Here is a 25,563-nt window from a genome sequence, read left to right on the forward strand (position 1 = left end):
CTTCACTAGTTCCTCAAGAGTGACATTTCAAGCCATGACCCGATAAAAGGGTTTTTATATGTTTGCATGCTTAAGTCACTAAAAACAACAGGCTTCAAATCCATACAATATAATTGCTACTATTGTTATTTAGAAGTTACAAAGAATTTCTTATGAAGATCACGATCCATATTCATTTATGACCACCACAGATCCCAAACACCTCTCTTTTATGGGTATGTCCACTCAAGAGAAAGGAAGCTAGGGGTGCCCGGGTGGCTCAGTCAGTTAAGCATCCAACTGTTGATTTTGGCTCAGGTCATGATCTCACGGTTTGCGAGATCCAGTCCTGCATCAGGCTCCGTGCTGGGTATGGAACCTGCTTAAGATTCTCTCTCTCCCTCTCCCTCTGTACCCTCCTCTCACCCAAGAACTAAAAGAGAGAAAAATGAATCTAGAGAGAATATAAACAGATGCTTAAAACCCCCTGATGACAGGAAGCACAAGCTTTCCTGAGTTCCAGAAACAGAGGCACATTCCTAGGTCACCACTGGGTATGTTTGCTTTTCTCATGAGAACACGGTGTCTGAAACAAAGAAATGATACAATAAAGCTCTCAGAAAATCAAGACAGGCAACAAAAATAAATAGCAGTGAAAAGAAATGGGTATTCACAAAAAAGTCATTGGGGAAAAGGCGACAGTGGCACAGAAAAGGGAAAGATACCAACATGGTTAATGCTTTACACTGCGCTCATTTTAAAAATAAAATAAAATAAATTTTAGGAATAATAATGTCTTGCTTGACTCTCACTCACTTTTCAGAAAACAGGCTGGATTGTAATAATGGCATAAGCGTGTAAGCCTGAATAGTACTAAGCACCACTCACCGGCCTGCAGTGAGCCCATCATGGGAGTACTAAACATACAGGATAGAGTGTACCATGTCCACGTTGTGCGAAGGGACTGTGCGTCCCCTTCCAATGAACTAAAGCATTTCTGACAAGTTAGCTTTGCAGATCAGGCTCATGCTAGCTCTGAATCAATGTAAGTGTTAATTCCAAGTGAAGAAAAAGGCCTCACTAACAAACGGACTAACAAATAACCGTTTGGTCCAAGTTGCAAGCCTGAGAGTCACACATGATATCTTATTATAAAAATGGCAGAGGGGCGCCTGGGTGGCTCAGTTGGTTAAGCAACTGACTTCAGCTCAGGTCACGATCTCACGGTCCGTGAGTTCGAGCCCCGTGTCGGGCTCTGGGTTGATGGCTCAGAGCCTGGAGCCTGCTTCCAATTCTGTGTCTCTCTCTCTGACCCTCCCCCGTTCATGCTCTGTCTCTGTCTCAAAAGTAAAATAAACGTTTAAAAAAAAAATTTTTTTTAATGAAATAAAATAAAAAAATAAAAATGGCAGAATTCTAGAACTAGAGAGATGGGATCAGTCTCTGAGATTATCTAGTACAGTTTGCGGATCTTAAAAAATAAGAAACCTGGGGCGCCTGGGTGGCGCAGTCGGTTAAGCGTCTGACTTCAGCCAGGTCACGATCTCGCGGTCCGTGAGTTCGAGCCCCGCGTCGGGCTCTGGGCTGATGGCTCGGAGCCTGGAGCCTGTTTCCGATTCTGTATCTCCCTCTCTCTCTGCCCCTCCCCCGTTCATGCTCTGTCTCTCTCTGTCCCAAAAATAAATAAAAAACGTTGAAAAAAAAAAAAATAAGAAACCATAAAAAGTGCAATGATGTGTCCCATAATCACTGAGGCTTCGAGAAAACCAGCCACAGGGAGACTAAATGAACAAAAAAGGAAAAAAAGAACAAGCTTGTTGCCTAATGTTTTTTAAATCAATTGCTTAAGGATCAACATTTATTTAAAGTAATATACAATAATAAAACAGATTATGGTTTAACATAGGTAATTATGTCCACCATGGGGCCATCACAGCTGGGTAAGTAAGAAGACAGTTGTTCTCTAATGTCTCTCTCTGTCTCTGCCTCTGTCTCTGTCTCTGTCTCTCTCACAAACACACACACACACACCCCACAGAGTATGTCAAATTATGCCACCCCAAGACCGAAGAATACTTGGACTTCCCCATCTGACATATTTCTACAGGTCCCCATAAATCAAAGAGGAGCTCCCCAACCATCCTTCTGCCTCCACTCAAGTGGCTCTCTATTAAGAAATACGAGGGGCGCCTGGGTGGCGCAGTCGGTTAAGCGTCCGACTTCAGCCAGGTCACGATCTCGCGGTCCCTGAGTTCGAGCCCCGCGTCCGGCTCTGGGCTGATGGCTCGGAGCCTCGGAGCCTGGAGCCTGTTTCCGATTCTGTGTCTCCCTCTCTCTCTGCCCCTCCCCCGTTCATGCTCTGTCTCTCTCTGTCCCAAAAATAAAAAAAAATTTAAAAAAAGTTAAAAAAAAAAAAAAAATACGAAAAGAGGGAATCCATGCTTCTTATGCCCAAGTCACATGGATTAAAAGAATATGATTAACATAGCAGGTACCTTTTTAGGAAAAAATACCAATCACCTAGAAAAAAGTGATATCTCTCTCAAGTCACTATATATTCAAGTCTAACTGAATTCAAGAAGACTTCAATTAGAATGTGTTCATTTTTTTTTTATTCCCTTAAATTCTTGGCTTCATATTAAAATGCTTCTCTGGCTGTATGCAACTTCAGGTTTATAGTGATTATTATTATAATCATAATCATCGTTATCATTTAAAACTAAATGAGTAAAGAGCCCAATTTTTACTCCAGGAATTGTGCACTGAAATCTCTATATAAACTACCTCATTTATTCCTCACAAGAATTAAAGTTGTTATGACTGTGCCTTCATCTTTTAGATGAGGAAACTGAGAGGATAGATACTGTCAAAGTTCACAAGAATCAAAGATGGGTTTAAACCCAGTTATCTCTGTGTCTGTGGCCTACACTCTGAAACCCCTATACTTGGCGGGCAGCTTTGCGTAACTGTCCATATTTTCACTTTCTCTAGCATGAGTCTTCCGGGCACCTCATCCCATTTCCTTCCTCTTCATCTCATGTAGCTTTTCTGGCACTCACCTTTCACCGTGACTGAGCATTAGAGTCAGAAGGAGCAGGTTCAATTCCATACCTACAGCTCACAAGTGCTGTGAACCAATCTAAAGAGATTTCACACTTGTGAAACAGAGATCATAATGTCTCTATCACATGGCTGTTGAGAGGATTAGGTGAGTAAATGCACAGCCAGTGTCCAGCATTGTTCCTCGAACATAATAGGCACTAAGATACTGGTGTGTGGTCTTTACACATGAAAGAAGTATAAATGAATTAAAGTAATACAATCACAAGCACAATAGGCCTTCAATGACGTTTTTCTTTTCAAAAAGGAGTAAGTCGGGGCGGCTGGGTGGCTCAGTCGGTTAAGCATCTGACTTGGGCTCGGGTCATGATCTCGAGGTTTGTGAGTTCAAGCCCTGCATCGGGCTCTGTGCTGACAGCTCAGAGCCTGGACCCTGTTTCAGATTCTGTGTCCCCTATCTCTCTGACCCTCCCGCGTTCATGCCCTGTCTCTCTCTGTCTCAAAAATAAGTAAACGTTTAAAAAAAAATAAAAGTAAATAAATAAATAAAGGAGTAAGTCATTTTCGAAGTTACTCCTACAGATGATTCGGGAAAAAGAACTAAACTGGGATCTAGTTTCAGGCCTACCATTTTGTAGCCATATGACCTGGGGCCAAATCTAAGTCTATGGCTATTAATGCCCCTCCTGCCTGTATGAGGACAGCAAGTGTAACCAAGGAATCATACATTACATAATACAGGTAATAGAACAGGTTTATTAGAGGACTACATTCATGAAAGTTATAATTACTATTTCCAATCATTATTTTTATTGTTAAAGTTTCCTTGAGCTTTGTAGTCAACAAATAAATTCATACCAGTTTTAACTTGAAATTTATATATAATGACCTACAACTTACACAAACCATCTCTTTGGTTTGAGCCCCAATGGGGGGCTCAATGTGGGGCTCAAACTCACAACCTCAAGATCAAGAGTCACATGATTCACCAACTGAGCCAGCCAGGTACTAAACCATCTTTTTAAATCCAGAATTACTTTAAAAAAAAAAAAAAAGAAAAGAAAAAAAGAAAAAAGGGGCGCCTGGGTGGCTCAGTCGGTTGAGCGTCCGGCTTCGGCTCAGGTCATGTTCTCACGGTCTGTGAGTTCGAGCCCCGTGTCGGGCTCTGTGCTGACAGCTTGAAGCCTGGAGCCTGCTTCGGATTCTGTATCTCCGTCTCTCTGCCCCTCCCCCACTCACGCTCTGTCTCTCTCTCTCTCAAAAATAAATAAACATTAAAAAAATTAAAAAAAAAATAAATAAATCCAGAATTACTTTTTAAAATGTATTATTGAAGTGTAGTTGACATACAATGTTATACTAGTTTCAGGTGTACAATATAGTGACTTCACAACTTTATACATTATTCAGTGCTCACCGTGGTTAAGTGTAGTCTCACCATCCGTCACCTTACAATGGTTATAACACTATTATTGACTATATTCCCTGTGCTGTACTTTTCATCTCCATGACTTAATTTATAGCTGGAAGTTTGTACCTCTTAATCTCCTTCGTCTATTACATAGTTTTTGAAACACCTTTATTTATTATTAAAGTAATACATACTCTTTGTACAAAATTTGGACAATACAGAAAGACTGAAAAATTAAATTAAACTCACACGTGATTCTACCACCCAGAAATATCCACCATATTATGCTTTTAGTCTATCACTTTCTGGTCTTTTTTTCAATATGCATATACAATAACATTGATAACATATTGTTACCAAGATTTTGTATGGTTCTATTTTTTCCGCTAGCATTAAATGATGAACATTTCTTATTGACTATGTTAATATGACATTATAAAATGGTAAATTTGGTCCTGGGTTTATTAATATTCATAGGTATTTTTGAAATAAAAAGGCTTATTATATTTAAATAGGTATTCCATAGTTTTATAGATTTCATGTTATTTGTTTAGATCTCTGTTACAAAGTTGAAAACTCATTGGAAGGAAAATTTGCTTATATTTCGTATCTCCTTGGTACTCTCAAAGTGAAGTAAAGCAAATTTTGTTTGTATCTCCCAAACAGAGCCAAGAATAGATCAAATCATATACATATAGCTAGACATGAATTGTAAGCCTATGAATTAAAGTAGCTAGGATAATCCAGAGACACACATCACATACCTAAGATCTTTTAAGTAAATTATTTGTCCTCTACTTTTCAGGAATTTCTCTGAAAATTATTAATGTCTATAACAAATAAAAGATCTTGAATGTCACCAAAAGATTTAAACAATGGGAGAAAACTTCAGTAGGTTAAGCTGAAGACACAGATGAGGAGATGAATGGTTTCATTAGAGAATTTAGAAGTGATGTGGCCAGAAATGATAGTCACGCAGAGGGCTGGTAATGGAGTATCAAATACACCGTGCGGCCGGGGAAGAAGTGGTGACAAAGAGAATGACATGAATTGGGGAAAGTTTCAGAGAAGGTAGAAATTAGCAGGCTGTATTCAATTTCCATAGTTTCAGTACTTTGAGTCAATAAAACTATACTGAGAGAGGCCACTTCAGGGAAAATTCCCAACCTCTGAGATTTTGGACTTGGTTGAACCTGGTGGACCACTCCATCCAAGTCACTGCCGAACACAGAAAACTGAGAAAATGATTCCCCCTCACAGCTCAAGAAATCACCCCTGGAAACATTCTGGTGCAGTAAGTCAAGTCACAAAACCAGAGGATGATATAATAGATCTTAGTGTTGAGTTCAAAGAGATGACACTTGATAAATGAAAGATAATAAAGCTAGCATTATGAAATGATTTATCAAGACCCAGTACTATTGAACAATTCTGTACATGGGAATCAGATCTAACCCCTTTTTAAAAATTACTTTTCAAGAAGAAGTGGCAAAGAGGAAAGAACTCACATTATGCAGTGTGTTTATATAAAGTGTTATTTAAGCCACCGTGTTCACAGTAAATCCTGACTCTTATGGCAACGAGATGATTACGGCATACCTGTGTGAAACACAGACACAGAGGGGAAGCAAAACACATTTCCTAATTAAAACTGCAGGGACATAGTGGGTGCTGGGAATGTAATTACTTGGGTTGGAAATGGGCCAGGATATTCAACTGGAGCACTAGCATCTTTCATAATGAAAAATCATCCAATTCTCAAGTCTGAATTTTTTCTTATTTTAGTATATTGTGGCTGGAACACTTAACATGAGATCTACTCTCTTGCCAAACATTAAGTGTATTACACAGTATAGTTGACTATAGGTACAATGATGTACAGCAGATCTCTAGAGCCCGACTGACTGACACTTGATGCCCATTGATTGGCAACTCCCCATCTCCCACTTCCTCAAGCCATCATTCCACCTCTGATTCCATGAATTTAATATTTTAGCTATCTCATATAAATGGAATCAGTCAGTATTTGTCATTCTGTAACTGGCTTATTTCACTTAGCGTGATGTCTTCGGGGCTCATCCATTGTGTCACATACTGCAAAATTTCTTTCTTTTTTAAGGCTGAGTAGTCTTCCATTGTATGTATATGCCACATTTTCTTTATCCATCCATCTGTTGATGGACACTTAGGTTGTTTCCACACCTTGGCTATGAAATCTGAATTTTCTAGGGGAACCACCAGTAACATGTCAGGTTCATTCTGCAAAAAAACTGTGACTCCATTTTGGCTCAACAGGAAAAGTTCATCTTTCTAAAACATCTCAACCCCATATCAGGCATTGAGGTACCTCTTGAGCATTTGATACAAATTCAAAGATGGATCAGTTATCAGGTCCTTTAATATAAGAAGATTCATCCTGCTGGTGAACCTGGGGCTTCGTTTACAGGCTTTAATAGGAGGTAGCTCATAGGTTGTGCTTGCTTCTTTGTGCTTTTTTCTTCTTTTGGAACTTTTTATTTTATTTATTTTTTTAATTTTTTTTAACATTTATTTTTTTTTTGAGAGACAGAGAGAGACAGAGCATGGGCAGAGGAGGGGCAGAGAAAGGGAGGGGGAGACACAGAATCTGAAGCAGGCTCCAGGCTCCGAGCTGTCAGCACAGAGTCTGATGTGGGGCTCGAACTCACGAACTGGGAGATCATGACCTAAGCCGAGGTCGGATGCTCAACCAACTGAGCCATGCAGGCGCCCCTTCTTTCAGAACATTTTAATAATTAAAAGCATTGCATTCAGAATCAGAGAAACCTGGGTTCAAATTCTAGTTCTATCATTTTCTGTGTGACTGAGCAAGTTATTCAATCTTTCTGAGCTTCTTTCTTGAATTTCAAATGAGAAAAAAATGCCATTAAATAGTTATTTATCAATTGCTTAGCATGTATGGGTTTTATCCTATTTCATTTTTCTATAATTCTAAGAGATTGGTACGGTTATTGATGCAGCTTAATGATGAGGAAACTGACGCACAGAGAGATTAAGGAATTTGCAAAGTATTTTATTCAATCCTCAGGGCAATTCAGCAACATAGTATCTATCAGCATCTTCACTTTAAAGGTGTGGAAACCAAACACAGAAAGGTTGAAGAATCTCCCCATCCTTACATGGCTAGTATGTGGCAAGCCTGGGGTGAAAATCTAGGCGGATTGACTTGAGAGCCTCTGAGCTACAGCACTGTGTAGACACAGCATTATGCCTGTAACCCAGCTGTATGAAAAAAATGAAGAAACAATGCACCACTGACAGATACAGATACAATCTCTCCAGCTCTCTTCCTAAGGAGGTGGTGAGTACGCTTCAGTGTTTCCCTACATGAAATAAAGCAGCAACTGGCCATGGTGCTGGGAAAGAACAAACTCTGAAATAGATTGGGTTTCATTTGGTTCTGCTCCTTGTTAACTGAGGACTTTGGGCAAATCACTTCATCTGTAAGCCCAGTTTCTTTAATTAAAACATGCAGGTAATAGTACACACAGTAGAGTGGTGTTGCAAGCATTATATATAAAAGATATACACGAGCAAGTGCCGATCACCAGACCCGAATCAAACAGACACCGAACAAAGACTCCTCTCTTCACTGCCGCTCCCTTCATCTCTCTATTGGATTTAAAGGAGGAAAAAAAAAAGTCCCACATGCAAGCCTCAAAATCACGCAGAACAGCTTTTAGTTAACAGGCCAAGCCAGACCGATAAGCAGGTTGTACACTGCACAAGAGCACCCAGCCAAAGGAGCAAGGAGAGGCTGAAATGTAGTCCACACCCTGCTTGGAGAAAGGACTCTCTTACTCTTTACACAAACATAACTGCTGTTCTTAAAGTGCCCAGCCTAGGGGTGCCCGGGTGGCTCAGTCGGTTAAGCGTCCAACTTCGGCTCAGGTCATGATCTTGCAGTCTGTGAGTTCAAGCCCCACATCGGGCTCTGAGCTGTCATGAGCCCAGCATTGGTTTCTGTGCTGATAGCTCAGAACCTGAAGCCTGCTTTGAATTCTGTGTCTCCCTCTCTCTCTCTCTCTGCTCCTCCCCTGCCTGCTAATGCTCGTGTGCTCTCTCTCTCTCTCTCTCTCTGTCTCTCTCTCTCTGAAAAAAAAAAAAGTGCCAAGCCTTTGCAGCTGCGCCCCCCCCCCAAAAGTGTTTATATTAATTCAATTTTAGACTACCTTCCTAGAAGTATTTGGGAAGCCAAACGAATTCTCCAAGGAAACTGGGTTTTTATGTTGCTAATTTATGAACTTAGATGAAGTCAGGCTGCAACTACTGGAATGAATGGAAACCTGAAGTAGCCTCCAGCATGCCTTACCGAGTTTTTCTCTGTATCATTCGATACAATCGAATGAGAAGAAGTGTACCATAAATCATGGAATTGGGTAATTAAGATGCTTATTTTCATCAAGTTCTTAAAAGTTCAACATCACTGGATGAATAACATCCCTACACAGACATAGATGCCAGACATTCATTCATCTTGTAAAGAAGAAAAGGGAGTTGCTTTGTATGATCTAGAAGGGAAAGGAGAAGAGACAAGAAACTGACTTTTTCAACGTATACTGAGTGCTGGACTCTGTGGTAGGAAATATCAGAAAACTTCCCTAATACAGTCCTCAAAATCAAAACTACAAACACAAAATATTGGAAAGCTTAAAACTGGAGATTGAGGACGGAGGAAAGAGACACTGGCTTCCCATTTTTTAACCCGTCTGCAGTATTTTGTTTTTTCAACCACATGTGCTTTATGTAATTACGTTTGTAACCAGATGTGACTGACATTATCACCAATTTTACCATGAGGAAACCAAAACTCAATATTAGCTTTTTTTTTTCTTTCCCAAGGTCACACAGTTAGAAACTTGATGGCTCTGGTACTTTTCTTTGAAAATAACACCGTCTTTGACAAAGGAGTTTGAGGGGAGAGGGGAGAGAAGGCCAAGAAGTTCATTGTTGGGACCCCTGTTTTCTCACTAACACAGAATCTGGGATGTCCAACAAGAAAAACAAGACGAGAGTAAGACAAAATACTTGAAGAAAAGAATTTTAAAAAATGCAACCATGCTGGGGCACAGGAAAGGAAGCTGAGTAGGGCCAAGGAAATGGATTGCTCAGCAAAGATGAGGGCCTGCTAAGATTGGAACTCATAAATTTGTAATGGGGCCAATCAGCACAATTATGTAATTTTTGCCCATAGTGCTGGAGAGTCCAGAGTCTGTTGATTCAGGATTGGCAAGACTGATGTGGTGCTAAGCAAGGGCTTTAAATTCTTGAGGGGACTTGCTGTTTGAAAGCAAGGAAGATGGCAGGCGGCGGGGGGGGGGGGGGGGGGGGAAGGTGCCTCCCCAACCCACCTCTGAGAATGCACTTAAAATTAAAGCGAGCAAAATTAAAAGGAATAATGCCAGCAAAGAGGAATGGAAAGACTAACACCAAACTTCATGAAAAGAGCAAAGTGGATACGCATAATACACATATTATGAGCAGATGAGCAGATACCACCTTGGAGAAGAGCCAACCTGCCCCATGGACCCTCCATGAGGCTCCACAAGGTTGTGAGCTCGAAGTCATCAGATGCGGCAGAAGCCCCAGATGAGGAGGAAGCTGAGGTTTGAGGGAGAGAAAATTGTACCAGTGGATCCTTCCATTCTCATATTCACTCACCTCCACCCCCATGTCAGAGCCCAGACATTCTCCAGAACGTTCTCCTCTAAAGAAATTGGAAGAAATTCAAAAAGCTAAGCTTCTACTCTAGATTTTGACAACGGAGACTAACCCCCCCATGTTTGTATGGGGGTGAGGGTGGAGCACATAACCTGAAAGATGCTAGACTGAGTCTTGTCAGCCTGTAAAGCCCAGAATAAATGAACAGAAAAACTAACCCTTAAAATCAAATGGCAAAATGTGAGGCATAGAAACAAAATTAAAAAAAAAAAAAATCTAATTATATACACAGATCTGAGAAGATATTACTACGTAAAAAGTCATCAGGAACGAGGCGCCTGAGTGGCTCAGTCGGTTGAGCATCCAACTTTGGCTCAGGTCACGATCTCATAGTTCATGAGTTCGAGCTCCATGTCAGGCTCTGTGCTGACAGCTCAGAGCCTGGAGACTGCTTCGGATTCTATGTCTTCCTCTGTCTCTCCTCCCTGCCTCCCTCCGCACTCATGCCCTGTCTCTCTCTCTCTCTCAAAAGTAAATAAACATTAAAAATTAAAAAAAAAAAGACATCAGGATGTTATGAAAAGGGAACACTCAGAATACAACAAAGAAAAAAGTTATTCTCAAAATAAAAAGACAATTTACATAAAGAATAGAAAACAAAGCATGGAAGAATCTCTCAGAGCGAAGGACATAGGAAATACAAGAGAACAAATGAAACATTTGTTTCATTTACAAAGGCAACCAGTCCATAAGTTCCAACAACAGATTAGCAGGAATCCTGGAGAGAGCATGGAAAATGGAGAGAGTGTGTAAAGCTATAGCAGAAGAAAACCTCCCTGGAGTTTAAGACATACATGTGAGATTAAGACGGTTCAGAGAGTGCCTAATGTAATGAACGAACAAAGCCCTAGGCCAAAACATTCATTCATCTGTTCATTCCTTCATGCAACAAACGCTGTGCATTGCTTCAGATGGTGGGGATGTGGTTATGATATAGACAGCTGTAGTAACTGTTCTCAAGGAGTTCATAGTTTAGAAACAGAAGACAAGAGCAGAGCACGTACTTAAACAAGATAACTTCAGCTAGTGGTAAGTGCTACGAGGAAATTAAGGAGGAGTAATGCAATAAAGGGGAGAATGGGTTCCCTTAGGTTGGGCAGAGAGGGAGAGCCTCTCTGAGAAAGTGACATTGGAAGGGTCCAGCCAAGACAAAATTGGATGGTAAAGCATTCCTTATGAAATTTCAGAACACCTTGGATAAATGACAAAGCAGTGGTTTCAAAGTTCTCCGAAAAGCAATTTATAACTTATAATTCCATACCTACTCAAACTATCTTTAAATGTGAGAGAAAGAATAAAGATGCTTTAATACATTTACAGGATCAAAAAGTTTTTCTTCCCACGGGCTCTTTCCTAGGGAGGTATCTGGGTATTTTTCTCTAGCAAAACAAGGAGTTAACAAATAAATAAACACACAAACAACTAAAAAAGTGGATACAACTGAGATACATGAAAGGAAGGTTCCAGAATATAAATTATGCCTAGAGAGCAACTAGTCCAACTGAAATAAGATTACAGAAAAACAAGAATTCAATAAAACAAAGTGTGTTGAGAACTTAAAAAATAATATGAGCATGGAAAAGGCTAGTAGTCGGGGAAAGAAGAATAGGCCTTTAGAACTCAAGGACAGGGGACACCTGGCTGGCTCAGTCAGCTGAGTGTCCAACTCTTCATTTTGGTTCAGATCATGATCCCGTGGTTCACGAGATCGAGCCCCATGTCAAGATCTGCTGACAGCAAGAAGCCTGCTTGGGATTCTCTCTCTGTCTCTCTCTCTTGCTCTCAAAATAAATAAACTTTAAAAAAAAAAAAAAAGAACTCAAGGACAGACAACACAAGTAAGCTGTGGTCTAAATGTACAATTTTAAGCAGATTTCCATCCCCACTCTAGTTAGTGGATGACTACTTTTTCCCTCATGCCTTTATTTTCTGGAGAAAATAAACCAAAGTCTACGGATGTAAGAGCATCACATATAAAGAAGACCTTTGGTGAGATGCTAGAATGATGGCAGGGGAATTAGGTAAAAGTCTACAGAATGAACAGAAGGACCCAGGTCCCTTCCCACCACCATCCCACTCCCAGCCCTAGAACACCAGGAGCTAGGCTTACAACCCTGAATCTATCTCAACACAGCTCCAGCCGAGAAACAGGAGAACCCTTCTCCTGAGCAGCCAAAGCACTCCAGAGGTAAGGCCTCAAGTTCTGACATGCATTACCCCAATGAAAATGCCAGCTCCCCATCTCCCGTTACCTACGGTGAGATCCACCAAATGACAAGCTCTACTGTCAGACCAGAGCACTGACCTAGCTTTTTAAATGCATGTTCTTCAATACTAAGAGAAAGCTAAGGATCACCAGAAATGTAAGGGAAGCTTCCAACATAATCAAGACAGCAAAATAAATAGAAAGCAGGCACTCAGAGGACATAGACAATTCAGGAAGGAAAACAAACTCTAAATAATGTTGGAGAAGTAAGAGAAGGGATTCCACCTATGAAGCCAGAGGACTAGAAGCAAAAAAACAATCAAAAATTTGGATGTTAAAAATACAGGGGCACCTGGGTGGCTCAATTGGTTCAGCTTAGGTGATAATCCTGCAGTTCGTGAGTTCGTGAGTTCAAGCCTCACGTTGGGCTCTGCTGACAGTGCGGAGCCTGCTTGGGATTTTTTCTCTCTCTCTGCCCCTCTTGTGCACTCTCTCTCTCTCTCAAAAATAAATAAATAACTTTTGAAAAAATACAATATTCAAAATAAAGATTTAGCAGAAGACTGAAAAAAATAGAGCTGAAGAAATCTTTCCAAAAGTAGGAGAAAAAAAGTGTTTTATACAATATAGGTGATAAAGAATAGTAGAGAATCAATGAAGGAGAAGGAAGAGAAAAAATGGTGAGGAAAAAAATATCAAAATTTAAGTAAAAAATAAAAACAAAACTGAAGGACAGTTTCCAGACATTAAAAGCTCACTTAAGTGCTCGGAGCAGGGGGTGGGAGGGGTGGAAACCCACTCCAAAGTATATCATGATGAAATTCAGGAACACCAGGAGTAAACTGGAAGCTCCTAGAAAGAAAAAATAGGGTACGTACAAAAGACTGGGAAAAAGAAAGGCCAGATTTCCCACAATAGCACGAGAAATTAGATGACAATGGAGTAATAAAATTGAGTGAAAATGATTCATCCAATCTAAAATTCTTTACCCAGCCAACTTGGCAATCAAATATAACAGCTTTTTTTGAAAAGCTATTTCATGAACAATATTCAGAAAAAAAAAAAAGTTACAGCCTTTATAGCCTTCCTGTAGCTACTGAGGGATGTGCTCTCACAAAATGAGGGACGAGCCAAGGAAGAGGCATGTGAGCTCAGAGGAACAAAGGATCCATACAGAGGCAAACGGGATTCCAGGGAGCCGACTGGGCGCAGCTAGGACTCTGATTAGATGACTCCAAGGGGTGGGAAATGGAATCACGAGGTTATCAGACAGGAGAAAAATCACAGCGAGATAGTTTGAGCCCTTAGAGAATGTAGGAAGCCAGACACACATTCAGAGAGAACAAAGGAAATGAAAATAAAACAATTATGAATTCCAGGAAAATCAACGTTGTACACAAGAAGAAATCTAATCATGACATACTGCTTGTGCCTCAGCAGTTAATAATACTGGCAGGATCAAGCATAATAATATCCAAGAAGGATTTGACCACAATATATGAAGGGAAAACTGAACTCCTCATTTATCAAGATAGGAAGTCATACCTAATGTCTCAATTTGGTTAATTTACACATTATGTCTTGAAAATACAGAGAAAAATACCAAAAGAGTATTTGTGATGACTGATAACAATAGCTAATTTCCAGTGAGCGCTTACTGTGTGCCAGGCACCAAGGTGAGAGCTTTACACGTGCTACTCATGCTGTCCCCGCCTGCAGCCTCTAAGGTGATTTTTATTGCTGTAGATGAAATGTTTGGGTCCCCGCAGCATTCATAGGTTGAAAACTAACCCCCAGTGTGATGATATTTGGAGGTTGGGCCTTGGGGAGGTGATTAGGCCATGAGGTTGGAGCCCTCATGAATGGGATGACTGCCCTTATGAAAAGGACTCTAGAGAGATGTCCTACCCCTTCCACCATATGAGGACACAGAGAAAAGACCGCCATTCATGAATCAGGGAGGGGAGCCTCATAAGACACCGAATCTGCCGGCACCTTGATCACGACTTCCCGGCCTCCAGAACCGTGAGCAATAAATTTCTGTTGTTTCTAAACCACCCAGTCTATGATACTCTGTTACACCTGAAGGAACTAAGGCATTATTATCATCACCCTATTTTACAGATGAGGATACTGAGGCTTACAGTTAAACAACTGGCCAAGCAAAGTGAAGATGCAAATCAGATTTAACTCAAGAATCTGGGCTCCTATTCTAAACTGCCCTTAAATTTTTGAAGACTTTATTTCCTATGCCATTGTAATAGGCACGGAAAAGAAGTTGTGTATCAGTACGTGCATTGCCCAGACCCACATCTCTTGGTGAAAAAAAGACTCCTGAGACAAGTGACCATATTCTGTCATCCAAATAAGCTCTGATTGGCAGTTCCTCCTTTTTTCTTTCTGATATTCTAGGTTGGCTAAGTGAAATTAAAGCTCTTCTTGTTCAAAGTTCAAGTGGAACATTTTATAAGATAAAACTCCACTGAAAATCAAAAGGATACGGTGCTCGTTGATACCAAGCACCAAAATCTAGGCACTGAAATTCTGTCCAATAAGTAGATTCTAATAACCCCCAATGTGCTCAAGAAATATAAGTTATGGTTGTCATAGCTCTCAAAGAAGAATTTTCCACCTTCCTTTGGACAGGGTGTGGGAAACTGACCCTCAGATCCATTGCTGGTAAGGGTACAAATTTATACAACACCCGGGGAGGCAATATTCAGTGCAATCTCATTTCTGGGAATCTATCCTACAAATACATGGCACACAGGAGAAGTGATATAGGCATGAGATTATTTTTTGCAGCATTATTTTTAATGACTGAAGATTGGAAACCGCCTGTCAAATGGGGACTGGTTAAATTACAAAACAGAATTAAATGAAATGTTACATAGCAGTTAAAAGGAGTGCAAACAGTACAGACTCTGAATTCTCTGGGGTGAAGTCTGAATTAAGTTTGATGTAACATCCAGCACAGCCACCCTGGGTCATAAAATCTTCAATTTTCAAGGATTTAGTCATCTGCTTGTTTAGCGTAGCCATTATTAAAAGTTAAGTTATATAGGGAGGCCTGGGTGTCTCAGTCAGTTAAGCGGCCGACTTCGGCTCAGGTCATGATCTCACGGTCCGTGAGTTCGAGCCCCTCATCGGGCTCTGTGCTGACCGCTCAGAGCCTGGAGCCTGTTTCAGATTCTGTGTCTCCCTCTCTCTGACCCTCCTCCGTTCATGCTCTGTCTCTCTCTGTCTCAAAAATAAATAAACGTTAAAAAAAATTTTTTTAAGGTAAGTTATATAAACTTACAGTTAAATAAATAATACAAAGATAATAAATACTCAATTCATTACCTCCTAATTATTTTATTATACTACTCTCTACGTCTTCACCAGGCTCTTTAAGTCTAAATACCTCTTTGATAGAAATATTATATAATGGTACGTGACTGGGCATCTCCTCCCAGCTTGGTGTTCAGTATCTTCACACGGTTAGCTTGAAATCAGCGTCAGTGGGGATAGTCAAATCTCTGAAATCGGCAAATGCTACAGGTTGGAACTTTTTTCTTAGCTGTGTGTTACATATTATCAGCATTACCCCCAGTACGTGTGTTCTGTACCTCAGTTTTGCCATCTGTAAAACCAAGATAATCATAGAACCTACCTGATAGGGTTGTCATGAGGATTAATGAGTAAAGCATCGGAGAGTGTCGATATAAGGGTAGGCTAGGCTCTGTATTATTATTACTGGCACAGAAAGATCTCCAAGCTATATTGTCATATATTTTTTAAAGCTGGGAAAGCATATATAGAATGCTACCTTTTGGCTATAACACAGGTAAAACTTTAAATACATGTTCATAGTCTCTTCGATAAAGAAGCCTTGGCAGGACACGTAAGAAATGAATTAAAGTGCCTGCCTCGTTTGTCTCTGATGGGGGGGATGAGGTGGAGGACTTGGGTAAGAGCAAGACTTTTCATTCCCGTTACATTGCCACTGAGCTTTATGTTCTTCGACTACGTGAACATATTAGCGACTCAAAACATTGCATTATAAAGAAGAATCATTTCCTTTAACCCAACAAGCATCTCCTCCTCATCTGTTATAACCAAAATACTAGGAGACACTCTGTGAGGGTCAAAAGGGGCATGAACCAAGGAGGGACCAGGGCCGCTGCCTTCCACGAGTGCATGCCCCCCCCCGCGCCCCCCCCAGGAGACGAAACGTGCACAGGAGACCCGCCTAGAGCAGGAGACGGTCCAGCCCTGGGTACCAACACTACAGGGCTTTGCACTCAACTCATGATCAGGACGATACAAAATGGCTCTTTCAGGATACTTACCCTGTTGTATATGGGATGTTTATGCCCCCTAGATTAATACTTTCACATCCAACGATAAACAGGGTGGAAAAACACAGTAAAGATACACCACTGCAGATCATGGCTAGTTTCGCAGATTCTCTTGCACCAAGTTTCAGTTTTTTTATAATGTAGCCTCCCAGGACAATCCCCACACCGGCACTGGGGACAATAATAACACCTAGAGAGAAGAACGGAAGGACAGGATTACTCTGAAGGTTAACGTACACTGTAATTTGTTTTCTAATTACTCCTGCTCCTACTTACTGATTAGCACTGAGGAAAAAAAAAAAAATCCCATAATCAATAAATCTTCAATGTGTATGATTTTATAGTATAATTTGTTTTCAACACATACAACCAACAAAGGACACATATCCAGAATGTAAAATAACTTTTACAAATCAATAAAATAAAGACAAGCAACCCACTGAAAAAGTGAACGAAACGTGAACAGGCCCTTCACTAAAGAGGAAATCCGGCTGACCAACAAACACATGAAGGTGCTCACCCTCATTGCTAAGAGGGAAATACAAGTTAAAACCATAGTAAAATACTACTCTGCACCAATTGTGTCGATAAAAATTTAAAAGGCCGATGCTACCACATGTTGGCGAACTCATAGAGCAGTGGTCACTCTCTGCACAGCTGATGGATGTAAACTGTGACAGCTACTTTGAGAACAGTTTGCCATTATCTGGTAGAATTGAAGATACACCCATCCTGTGACAATCCTGGATCTATACCCTAAGGAAACTCAGGCACATGGGGATCAAAAGAAGTGTACCAGAGGGGAGCCTGAGTGGCTCGGTCAGTTAAGCTCTGACTCTTGATTTCGGCTCAGGTCACGATCTCACAGTTCATGGAATTGGGCCCCTCGTCAGGCTCTGTGCTGACAGCACAGAAACTGCTTGGGATTCTCTCTCTCCCTCCCTCTCTGCCCCTCCCCTGTTTGTGTACACATTCTCTCTCTCTCTCTCTCTCTCTCTCTCTCTCTCTCTCTCTCTCTCAAAAATAAATAAATACACATTTAAAAAAAGAAGTGTACAAGAAATCTGATGCATCTTAATAGCCAAAAACTGGAAATAAACCAAATGTCCATTAATAGATACATTGCATGTTATAAATTCATATAATGAAAGGCCACTCTACAGCAACAAAAGTGAAGGTCATGACAATGCTCAACTATGAGGATGGATCATACAAATGCAATGCTCGATGAAAGAAACAAAACAGAACACATGACATGAGGGCATCTGTAGAAAGTTCAAGTGCAGATAGAACTGAATGCTTTGTTTAGGAATACATATATAGGCAGCGCCACTACGAAGAAAACCGAGAAAATAAGGGTCATAAATCCAAGATAGTAGGGGGAACAGGTGGGGTCAGGAAAGGATACAGGGTGCTCCTGGAGTACTGAAAACATGCCATTCCATGCCCTGGGTAATAGTGACACAAATGTCCACTTTATGATTATTCATAATCTCTCAATTTTGATTCACATATTTCTGTGTGCATTATGTTTCACAGTTTTTTTTAAAGCTAAGAGAAAAGCTATATTGCCTGCCCCAAGAACCTCATAATCTAAAATAAAAATAAACAAATTAGACTACAATAAAACAATTAGACAAAAGACAGGAAGAATACTGGAAAAGAAGCATGTGAGCCTTCTCTGGGAGAAATCAGGGAGGGCTTCACAGAAGTGGCAGTATTTGTATTTGAGCCAAGTATGAAGAAGAAAGTAAGGAGAAGACTGAAATGAGACAAATATGTCACAAGAGATCTTGGCAAGAGCAATGTTAAGGGTGTTGTGAAGGAAGAAGCCAGATTCAGACTCTTTCCAGAACTTGGGCTACAAAAGGAAAAATGGGTATGGGTCTAGAGTAAGAGTGGGATTAAGGTAGAGTTTGGACTTGGAGAATGCCATGCATTTGCTAAGACTGGAGGAGACTAAGCATACTTATATACTGACAAAAATAGACTAAAAAGGAAGGGGAGGTTAAATGTGGAGGGAAAGGTTTATCTGATACCAATGCACGATCCTTGAGAAGTCAAGAGAATATGGAATTAACAGCATAGATGATCACATTAGCACTAGATGGGGAGAGAGAGAGACCCCTTAATTCCAGCTAGGAACAGGATAGGGGAGAAGGGGGTGGGGGAGAAGTCAACAGGTGGGTGGTAGCTCCTCAAACTGTAGCTTTTCTGTTTCATAATTTTTCCATTATTTTGCAGACATAATGTAATACGTGTTACAACAGAATGCTTGAAAAGCATAGAGAAGTATGAAGGAACAAACTCCATTGATTACATCCTGGTGTATTTCACTCCAGTCTTTTTTCCATGCTTTTTTTTTTAAGAATTGGTAACATGCTATAGATTCTTTTTTTACATGGTTTTGGTTTTTTATTTCCAGGTGTGTTTGTTTTTTCTGTATAATTGAAAACAAAACTAACTCTTAGAGGAAAGGGATATTGAGAAATTTTTTTTATTTTTATTTAAAAAAAATTTTTTTAATGTTTATTCATTTTTTGATAGAGACAGAACATGAGCGGGGAAGGGGCAGAGAGAGAGAGGGAGACACAGAATCTGAAACAGGCTCCAGGCTCCGAGCTGTCAGCACAGAGCCCGACGCAGGGCTTGAACTCACGGACCGTGAGATCATGACCTGAGCCGAAGTCGGTCGCCCAACCAACCGAGCCACCCAGGAGCCCCAGGGATAGTGAGAATTTTAAATACAGCCAAGGATTAGAATAATTGTTGTAGGAGAGTAAAATGGGAATATGCAATAGGCTTTGCAAGTGGAGAGCCCAACGGGTCCAGATGAGATTGGCTTTCGGAAGTCTGTAGTCTCCAGCAGCGCACACGGTTGGACGGTTTTTGCTCCAGCATGTTCAGCAACCCACATAAAGGAGCAGAGAAGGATTAGATTAATCTAAAACCTGAGCTTTGCCTGGCAACCAGTGTTCATCTTGTAATCCCCACGACAGCCCTGATTTTGCAAAATCAGTAATGACCTTTTTACAGATGAGGAAACTGACAGCTCAGAGGAGTGATTGATCCCACAGTGCACACAAGGGAGAGAGTGTCTCACAAGGAAAAGTGAGGTCTCTGATTCCCAGCCCAGCACTCTGTCCACATCACCACAGATGTCTCTGAGAGTTAACAGGTCCCTGGAATCTTCTAGGTAAATTGACCAGAGCTCTGGGCTTAAATGAGCTGCTTAATAAAATATCATCATCGTTAAGGAAGAGTACGCATTCTATCTACACAAATAAATAGGCAAGACTTTCTCTTTAAAGTGAAAATGACACATTCATGAAATCTTTATTTCAATTAAATAATTTATACTGTTCTAGACCCCCAGGATAACAAACAAAACAAACCTCCATGCTCATAGCTCAAGTCACAATTTAAAAGTAATATAATTGGGGTGCCTGGGTGGCTCAGTCGGTTAGGCGGCCAACTTCGGCTCAGGTCATGATCTCGCGGTCCGTGTGTTTGAGTTCGGGCTCTGTGCTGACAGCTCAGAGCCTGGAGCCTGTTTCGGATTCTGTGTCTCCCTCTCTCTGACCCTCCCCTGTTCATGCTCTGTCTCTCCTGCCTCAAAAATAAATAATAAATAAATAAATAAATAAATAAATAAATAAATAAAAATAAAAGTAATATAATTTATTTGACTATGCGTTCAAATCAGTATTCAACTCTTCAAAACAGCAAATTTGTCACCGGTAAATATGAGGTTATATTGAACAGAGTGAAGACGCCTTAAAATTTTCTCCTGATGTCCCCGTCTCATCTAAATCTCACTGCACTATCCAAACAGAAATTCTGACCATCCGTTCATGGTAATCTGTACATCATTCAGATCTCCAGCTTAAGTAAGAGACCCAAACGTCTCCTTGTTAGAATATCAGGCACAGGGGATAAATAGGGCAGATTTGGTGCTGGGGAGAACAGGGGTAACAGTAGAGCCTCCTCGCTGCCCCTTCTGAAAGCCTGGCTCTGGGGAAACCAGATTGTGCAGAGCCTGGAGGGGCTGGAAGTTGGTTTCCCACCCAGCACCACACTGCATCCTAGGCCTGGCCAACTCCCCCACTGCCTTATAGGGAGGGGAAATTACAGGCATCTTCTGCTTTTGCTAACCAAAAGAAATCCAAAGAGGATTTTCACTTTTATGGGGGGGAAAAAAAAGGCGAAGAGTGAAAATAGCATTCAGCATTTGTTTGGCAACAAGGGGTTATAAAGGCACTGAGAGCGGCCCCGCCAATCCCCTTCCCTGGGAACCACACTCAGCATCTCAGCATCAGGCCCCGCAGCTTTGAAGTGTCTGCGAGCATCTGTGCTTTATCTCCATTTGTTTTGTGCATCATCAGGAAGAGGTTCCTAAGGTATCAGAAGAGCCTAAGAGGGGTTGTATTTTGAGCCTGGTAATGCTCAACATTTTTTCCATATAAATTAACTATAACTGCTTCTCCGCTTTATGCCCTTCTGGCTTATGAAAGGCTTCATTGGAACACTCGACTTTCAGATAGCAATAAATAAATATTATAAGATGTAAATATATAAGATGGGATCTCCCAGCAGAAGCTGCCCGCCTGCCACGCACCGTGTCTGCGTTCAAATCCACCTCACTGGCTGGTGCTCACCCCTTCCCTTTGTCCTCAGAACCCAGAGAGCCCTCTTCCAACTGCCTCCTGACTCCTCAGAGCCTCTGCTCCCTATCAGCCCCTTTCCCAGCCCTGGCGGGATGGCTGTGCAGTCCCCGAGTTTCTGCTCCTCACGCCCTCTAGTGGCCAAGACATGGCTGGGACCCAGGGGGTACAAGAGGGTGGGCAGGGGAAAAAAGCATCAAGTCTGTGTGTATGAGGGGAGACGGTGGAGGTCTGAACTCAGGGACCCAGCCTAAGGTAGTGGTAGAGGATAGAAGCCAGTGCATTTGCAGATGTCTAAGAGACAAATGCAGGCAAGAGTACAGGCCACATGGACACATTCCCGGAGTTCAAATCTCAGCTCTGCCACCTACAAACTGTGTGTCCTTGGACAAATTTCTGAATATTCCCAGGCCTCCGATTTTCTCATCTGTAAAATGTGGCTAAGAATAGTATCTTCCGTCTACGGCCATACCACCCTGAACGCGCCCGATCTCGTCTGATCTCGGAAGCTAAGCAGGGTCGGGCCTGGTTAGTATTTGGATGGGAGAATAGTATCTTCCTCATAGGTTGTTAGCTTTAAGTGAGTTAAGAGATATAAAGTGCTTAAGACAGTGTCTGACTCATAGTATACGAGTCAGGACTTAATAAATGTTGGTGATCATCATCATCATAAATATGAACATTATTATCTACCTAATATTAATATGTTTAACATTTGCACAAATCAACATATTGACATTATAATTAGGCAAAAATCTCTATATGCTATTTTATCTATAGGATTGAATCTTAAGATTGAACACTAAACTTTTATGTGTTCTTTAATATATAAGCCTTTGAGGTTTAGCTACTATGTAGTTTTTTTTAACATTTATTTATTCTTGAGAGATGGAGAGAGACAGAGCATGAGCAGGGGAGGGGCAGAGAGAGAGGGAGACACAGAATCTGAAGCAGGCTTTAGGCTCTGAGCTGTCAACACAGAGCCCAAGGCAGGGCTCGAACTCACAGACCGTGATATCATGACCTGAGCCAAAGTTGGACGCTCAACCGACTGAGCCACCCAGGCGCCCCACTACTATGTGTTTTAAACACATACATCTCTGTTAGCTATTTAGTACTGTGTGTATATATCTGAATTTAAAGACCTCATAGCAACATTAATTGTCAACAAAGCGGAGGATCCTGTTTGACTTCATAAAAGGTCTGTGAACATCCTGCTGTTTTCCAGTTGGAAATGTTTTTTCTACTTACTTATCCAAGCAAGTCAACATGTTAATTGTCCTACTTCCTTTCTTTCGCTTACGTCAAGCACTATCCCGTAATATTCAATTTTGAAGTTTTTACTCTGAGTCACAATATTGCTTGCCCTTATAAAGTGTAACTTCATGGAGCCCAAAGGTCTTTATGAAAAATGATATTCACTGAGTTGCCAAATATTAAAGCTACTGGTGGAATTTTTCCCCTCCCCTCTAGTTTTTGTCAATATGTAGAAATTATCTGTATTGCAAATAGACACGTAAAACATACCTACGCTTAATGCATGATTTGGGATGCAAAAAAACCTTAAACTGAAAAGGAAGAGGAAAAGATTAGGTGACCCACTCATCATCAAGAATGTTCCAGGCTCAGGGAACTTGAATTGTGCCACTATTGCTATTGAACAATAATTCACTTTCATGGTACCCAGGGCTAACTCCTGTCATGAGGCCTTCCACTGTCTGTTGTGTTTACCTCTTTCTTCCCTGCTAGACTCTCAGGTCTTTGTACATGGCAGGGACTTTATCTTTATGATCTTCATACCTTTCTAGCACTTACCAGGACCTGGAAATGTAGGGATGAAAGAACAAGCTTTGTTATTTAGAATTTATTATACAAAAACTTCAAATGGCTTATTCATTTCCATTTTCTAATTATTCCTGAACTAGGCTATATCCTATTTTACAAGTAGGAAATCTAAGACCTCATTCGGGACCAAAATAAGCTGCTAAAGATCAGTTTAAGCCTGGCAGGCACTAAATGATGCCTGAAAAATTTCGCTGTTATCAAAATTCTGAGTTGAGCGTTATTAGCAAAAATGTAACTGGCAAGCCACTGAAGGTGACAAGGCACGTGATGCCTATGATGTCCGCAGCCCTCTGATACCTCTTTTCTATCACGAAATCACAATGGTGCAAAATGTCCCACTGTGGTGTGAACTAAGTTAACAGATACTCAGAATCTCAGATGTCCTCATGCGCTTTTCTCTAAATTCACTGACCCTATGTGTTTCACATCCAAAGTTTTCTTTAGTTATGTTGAAAAATAAATGGTTTGCAAACGTAAGTCAGTAAGAAATAAGCCATTGTGACTTTGAGGTTCTGCCGCTGCCTTGGGGGAAGGGAGCTGGGCACGGGGAAGGAAAAGAGGGGAAGGGAGCTGGGCACGGGAAGGGGGGAGGGGAAGGGAGCTGGGCACAGGGAAGGGGGGAGGGAAAGGGAGCTGGGCACGGGGAAGGGAGCTGGGCACAGGGAAGGAGGGGAAAGAACAGGATGGGCATCTGGAAAAGAAGGAAGACCAGTTTGTTCTCATTCAGTCATTCTCTATTTCTCCCTCTCTTTTTACACACACATACACATACACACGCACAGGTGTAGACTATATACCACATACAGTGACATATAGTATCTCATCTCATTCCCAGAATTGTATGGATTTTGAGTTGCTCTGAAATCAGAATGTGTCTTACAATCAAAAGTATCTTAGCCTCGTGGCATAATCGAATTAAAAGCATTTTCCTTTCATAGACTCCAAATCATGCAGCATCGTACAATTAATGGTGTCTTAGGCTGGAAGAAAGATAGCCTCTTTCCACATCACAGATGAGGAAACATCTAACGATGTGATAGAGCAGGGAAACAAACTCAAATTTATTTAACTTTTCCAAAGACTGTGCTTCTAATCTTATAATACAAAACAAATGTTTTTCCTATCATCCAGGGTAAATGAGTTTACCCTTTTCAGCTTCTACTTTTCCTTGCAACATTTTCTATAGGAAGTTAATCACAAGGAATAAAAGAATAAAAGGGGAATAAAAGAAGAGAATATTTAAAAAATCCAAACCTTAAAGCTAGCAAATTTTAAGTGCTCCGAGAATAGACAGCATAGTAAGCATACATTTTCACAAACAATACATAAATCCACAAAGTGTCACAAGAAGCACAATATATCTCTTCCTCCTGCATATCTCAGTATCACCCTTGTGAAAAATCTCAGAAATCCTTTCACAAACTATGATTCGGTGTATCGGGGTGAATGTCTGGTATCCCTTTTATAATTCAGTGGCTGTCGTAAGACAGAGAACAGACAGTTTCTTTAAATCCACAATATCTCATGGCATAACATCTAGTCACATTCTAAAGCAGGGGCAGCAAAGCCCAGAACCACGCCTTGTTTGGATTAGGAGAAGCAGCCCATGTGTACTGAAGGGAACAGCGTGTGCCACCATCAAAGCTACCAGTTCTGAAGGGAAGCCTATGGGCCAAATGGAAGAATTTATAGGAAGTTCTTTTAAGAATCCTCCCGAGGCGGATACGCCGGCAGGGTGGCTCGCCTCACACAAGGCTGCTGCAGACAGCCTGTCTCAAGTTTTGCCCCTCTGTAGCTCCAGTTAGAGGACACAGTGCGAGAAGCAGACCTCTCCGACCACAGCTTCCTCTCCGAGTGCCCGGCAACAGCCACAGTGTGGCTCAAATGGGATCACTTGCAGCTAACCAAGAGAGAATGCTCTGAAATTGCTTGCCTGGCCTTGCTGAAATTACTAATAAAGGCTTTCAATGGAAGACACACTTCTAGAAGCCTCAGCCTCCGTGACTTCATCATGGAGATACAATACAGAGCTCATATTTAACTCCTACTAAGACAAAGGGGGCTCATTCACCTACAATAACACTTTCTTCAACTCTGCCAACACAGGGAGACACTGTACAGGAGAAGGGAAACATGAGATTCCCAATCTCGGGGATCCGAGGTCTCGGGAGCACTGAAGGAAAGGTAATAGAAAGGTACATTCAGCAAAGAAAACAACCACACTTTTCATTTCAGGTTTTTGCAAAGGCCCGGCTACGATAATACATAACGGCAAATGCCAAGCTGCGTCAGGAA

General features: G+C 41.1%; 1 protein-coding gene across 4 annotated transcripts in view; it reads right to left on the reverse strand.

Moving 5' to 3' along the window:
* The window catches only part of SLCO5A1 (solute carrier organic anion transporter family member 5A1), a 311,289-nt gene that overhangs the window by 15,492 nt on the left and 270,234 nt on the right, over window positions 1-25,563 (reverse strand). For all 4 annotated transcript variants that reach the window (XR_006198357.1, XR_006198356.1, XR_006198355.1 and 1 more), the window contains one exon: window positions 16,751-16,949. Coding sequence is in view for 1 of the 4 variants with exons in the window: in XM_042923843.1 (XP_042779777.1) it covers window positions 16,751-16,949 (199 nt within the window). In the remaining 3 variants the exon portion in view is untranslated. The remainder of the gene's footprint in view (window positions 1-16,750; window positions 16,950-25,563) is intronic.

Source organism: Panthera leo, chromosome F2 (genome assembly GCF_018350215.1).
Source record: "Panthera leo isolate Ple1 chromosome F2, P.leo_Ple1_pat1.1, whole genome shotgun sequence".
Lineage (NCBI taxonomy): Eukaryota > Metazoa > Chordata > Mammalia > Carnivora > Felidae > Panthera > Panthera leo.